This window comes from Echinococcus granulosus (genome assembly GCF_000524195.1).
Source record: "Echinococcus granulosus chromosome Unknown EG_S00021, whole genome shotgun sequence".
Lineage (NCBI taxonomy): Eukaryota > Metazoa > Platyhelminthes > Cestoda > Cyclophyllidea > Taeniidae > Echinococcus > Echinococcus granulosus.
In genome coordinates this window covers 1088601-1092214 of record NW_020170401.1, presented here as the reverse complement: position 1 = coordinate 1092214, position 3614 = coordinate 1088601, and the positions used below count along the sequence as shown (strand labels likewise).

General features: G+C 38.7%; 1 protein-coding gene across 1 annotated transcript in view; it reads right to left on the bottom strand. All coding sequences in view use genetic code 11, as the record gives it.

Moving 5' to 3' along the window:
- Positions 1-34: 34 nt before the first annotated feature.
- Positions 35-3614, bottom strand: part of EGR_03861 (hypothetical protein) — a gene marked incomplete at both ends in the record, with an annotated part of 5840 nt that continues 2260 nt past the window's right edge. Inside the window, 3 exons of the mRNA XM_024493110.1 lie at positions 35-121; positions 482-556; positions 2224-2298. Of these exons, the coding sequence (XP_024352571.1) occupies positions 35-121; positions 482-556; positions 2224-2298 (237 nt within the window). The remainder of the gene's footprint in view (positions 122-481; positions 557-2223; positions 2299-3614) is intronic.

Below are 3614 nucleotides of genomic sequence, written 5' to 3'. Positions count from 1 at the left end.
GACAAATAAACTGGGATTTTGTATTAGCACCATGTTAAAAAGAAGAAAATAGAAAGGTTTTGTCCAGACCACCGGGGAAACCTGAATGTAGGGAAGCGAAATAAAGGATGCACAAAATAAGCTGCAATTTGATATTTAATGTAAACAGATTTTGCCAGTTAAATACGCTAGGATGAAGTGAGAAAAGACGCTTTCAAGTGGCTTCTGCGATAGAATTACTAATGGCGTATTATTTATTAATCAGCAATTTCACACTATGGCAGTACATTTGTGTCGTTTTTCAAAATTGGTCATTTTCAATCGCATGTATCTGTTGTGTAGCGATCATGATAACATACACAGTTGTTTCTCACTGGAACATTGTCTCAAAAATAGATTACTCGACTGGGATTTGCAGTTTGTAATGATAATAAGAATGGCTTAGGCAGAACTGCACCCTAGTGCTTGTGTGAATTTTCCGTAGGACCTGCAGTTGTAATACCTGTAGTGAAAGACTAGGCTCCAAAGCTGACAAGAAAGTAAGCAACTTCCTTTTCTTATTTAACCAAGTCAACTCCTGTATGTTGTAGATTTTAAGTTAAGAACATGATGAAGAATATAGAGGCAATTTGCAACAGTGGGATACCTAGCAGATATGACAGAATTTTTCGAAACAAATTAATAGTGAACAGTCATATATTTTATTTGCACAGCGCAAATGTTATTTGCACAGAAGAGTGCTGGCATGCACTGTAGATGTTTTTAAAATTTATTGATATAAATACATTGATTGGAGTTGGATGGCCATTAAAAGAAAGCAACAGTTGCATATTTCGCCTAGCCATTTGCCATATTACATAATGCACAAGCACGCTTTCTATTTAGGTATATGTCAACGTTCAAGCACTTGAGACCGGATGACCTCGATTTGTTTGTTGATGTTCTTAGGCATGAGTGGCACTGTTTCCATTAATGCAGCATTTTGGTCATGATAAAGAAAGAGTTCAACAAACATAAGAAAGCAGTCAAAGCCTATGCATTTGTATTTGTCATGCCACAAGTGAAAGCGGAGTGCCTTGGCAGAAATAATTGTCCATGCACACGAATTGGTAATGTTTTTTAAAAGCCAATGTTCTGTTTGATTTAGCGCATAATTATTAGGATTGAATGTAGCATAATGTCATATTTGTATCAAGTGTGATATAGGTAATAGTCGCGATTCTAGTAGCCGAGGCGTCATCGGAATTCTCTGTCATGCATTTCCTATGTTCGCGATTATCTGTACCGGTGCACAGCTGGCATGCCTTCTTTTACACAGTGCTGGAATCTGTGCAAAGCGGAGTATTTGCCTCACTTTTTTACACGATTTATCATGCTCTTTACTCAAACAGAGATTCTTTTTGCCTGCTTTTATTCTGTGACCTTGACACAACCTTCAAACAAATGCCTGTAGTAACCTGGCAGATCCAAACAAGTACGAGGTCCCGTTCGATTAGTTATTATTGGCTGGGTACTCACTTATTTTTACAGGCTTCAGTAAATGTCAACCCATCCAAAGAGACAGTTTATCCCAGAAAGTGGACGAGCATTGCAGTAGCTGGCATTTCCTTGGTTTCAGAGCCTGACTTGCGTCTCGTAGGCAGTTTGACACTAATCTTAGATTGGCGTTATGCTGCCCACTACCACTATTGAGGACCGAAATGTCTTCCAAGTGCAGTGCGTAAGGTTTTGTAAACAATCCCAATAGTGCGGTTTCCATAGGAGACAAATAAACTGGGATTTTGTATTAGCACCATGTTAAAAAGAAGAAAATAGAAAGGTTTTGTCCAGACCACCGGGGAAACCTGAATGTAGGGAAGCGAAATAAAGGATGCACAAAATAAGCTGCAATTTGATATTTAATGTAAACAGATTTTGCCAGTTAAATACGCTAGGATGAAGTGAGAAAAGACGCTTTCAAGTGGCTTCTGCGATAGAATTACTAATGGCGTATTATTTATTAATCAGCAATTTCACACTATGGCAGTACATTTGTGTCGTTTTTCAAAATTGGTCATTTTCAATCGCATGTATCTGTTGTGTAGCGATCATGATAACATACACAGTTGTTTCTCACTGGAACATTGTCTCAAAAATAGATTACTCGACTGGGATTTGCAGTTTGTAATGATAATAAGAATGGCTTAGGCAGAACTGCACCCTAGTGCTTGTGTGAATTTTCCGTAGGACCTGCAGTTGTAATACCTGTAGTGAAAGACTAGGCTCCAAAGCTGACAAGAAAGTAAGCAACTTCCTTTTCTTATTTAACCAAGTCAACTCCTGTATGTTGTAGATTTTAAGTTAAGAACATGATGAAGAATATAGAGGCAATTTGCAACAGTGGGATACCTAGCAGATATGACAGAATTTTTCGAAACAAATTAATAGTGAACAGTCATATATTTTATTTGCACAGCGCAAATGTTATTTGCACAGAAGAGTGCTGGCATGCACTGTAGATGTTTTTAAAATTTATTGATATAAATACATTGATTGGAGTTGGATGGCCATTAAAAGAAAGCAACAGTTGCATATTTCGCCTAGCCATTTGCCATATTACATAATGCACAAGCACGCTTTCTATTTAGGTATATGTCAACGTTCAAGCACTTGAGACCGGATGACCTCGATTTGTTTGTTGATGTTCTTAGGCATGAGTGGCACTGTTTCCATTAATGCAGCATTTTGGTCATGATAAAGAAAGAGTTCAACAAACATAAGAAAGCAGTCAAAGCCTATGCATTTGTATTTGTCATGCCACAAGTGAAAGCGGAGTGCCTTGGCAGAAATAATTGTCCATGCACACGAATTGGTAATGTTTTTTAAAAGCCAATGTTCTGTTTGATTTAGCGCATAATTATTAGGATTGAATGTAGCATAATGTCATATTTGTATCAAGTGTGATATAGGTAATAGTCGCGATTCTAGTAGCCGAGGCGTCATCGGAATTCTCTGTCATGCATTTCCTATGTTCGCGATTATCTGTACCGGTGCACAGCTGGCATGCCTTCTTTTACACAGTGCTGGAATCTGTGCAAAGCGGAGTATTTGCCTCACTTTTTTACACGATTTATCATGCTCTTTACTCAAACAGAGATTCTTTTTGCCTGCTTTTATTCTGTGACCTTGACACAACCTTCAAACAAATGCCTGTAGTAACCTGGCAGATCCAAACAAGTACGAGGTCCCGTTCGATTAGTTATTATTGGCTGGGTACTCACTTATTTTTACAGGCTTCAGTAAATGTCAACCCATCCAAAGAGACAGTTTATCCCAGAAAGTGGACGAGCATTGCAGTAGCTGGCATTTCCTTGGTTTCAGAGCCTGACTTGCGTCTCGTAGGCAGTTTGACACTAATCTTAGATTGGCGTTATGCTGCCCACTACCACTATTGAGGACCGAAATGTCTTCCAAGTGCAGTGCGTAAGGTTTTGTAAACAATCCCAATAGTGCGGTTTCCATAGGATATTGTAAAGTAGTGGCTGGGTTAGGGAGTTTAGAAAAGCATTGTCTGGAATTCAAGGAGTCTGTGTGACTATAATTAAACTCGTTCCCACCCTTTCCGTTTTCGTTACTCCCACATGTCAGTGTCCTAG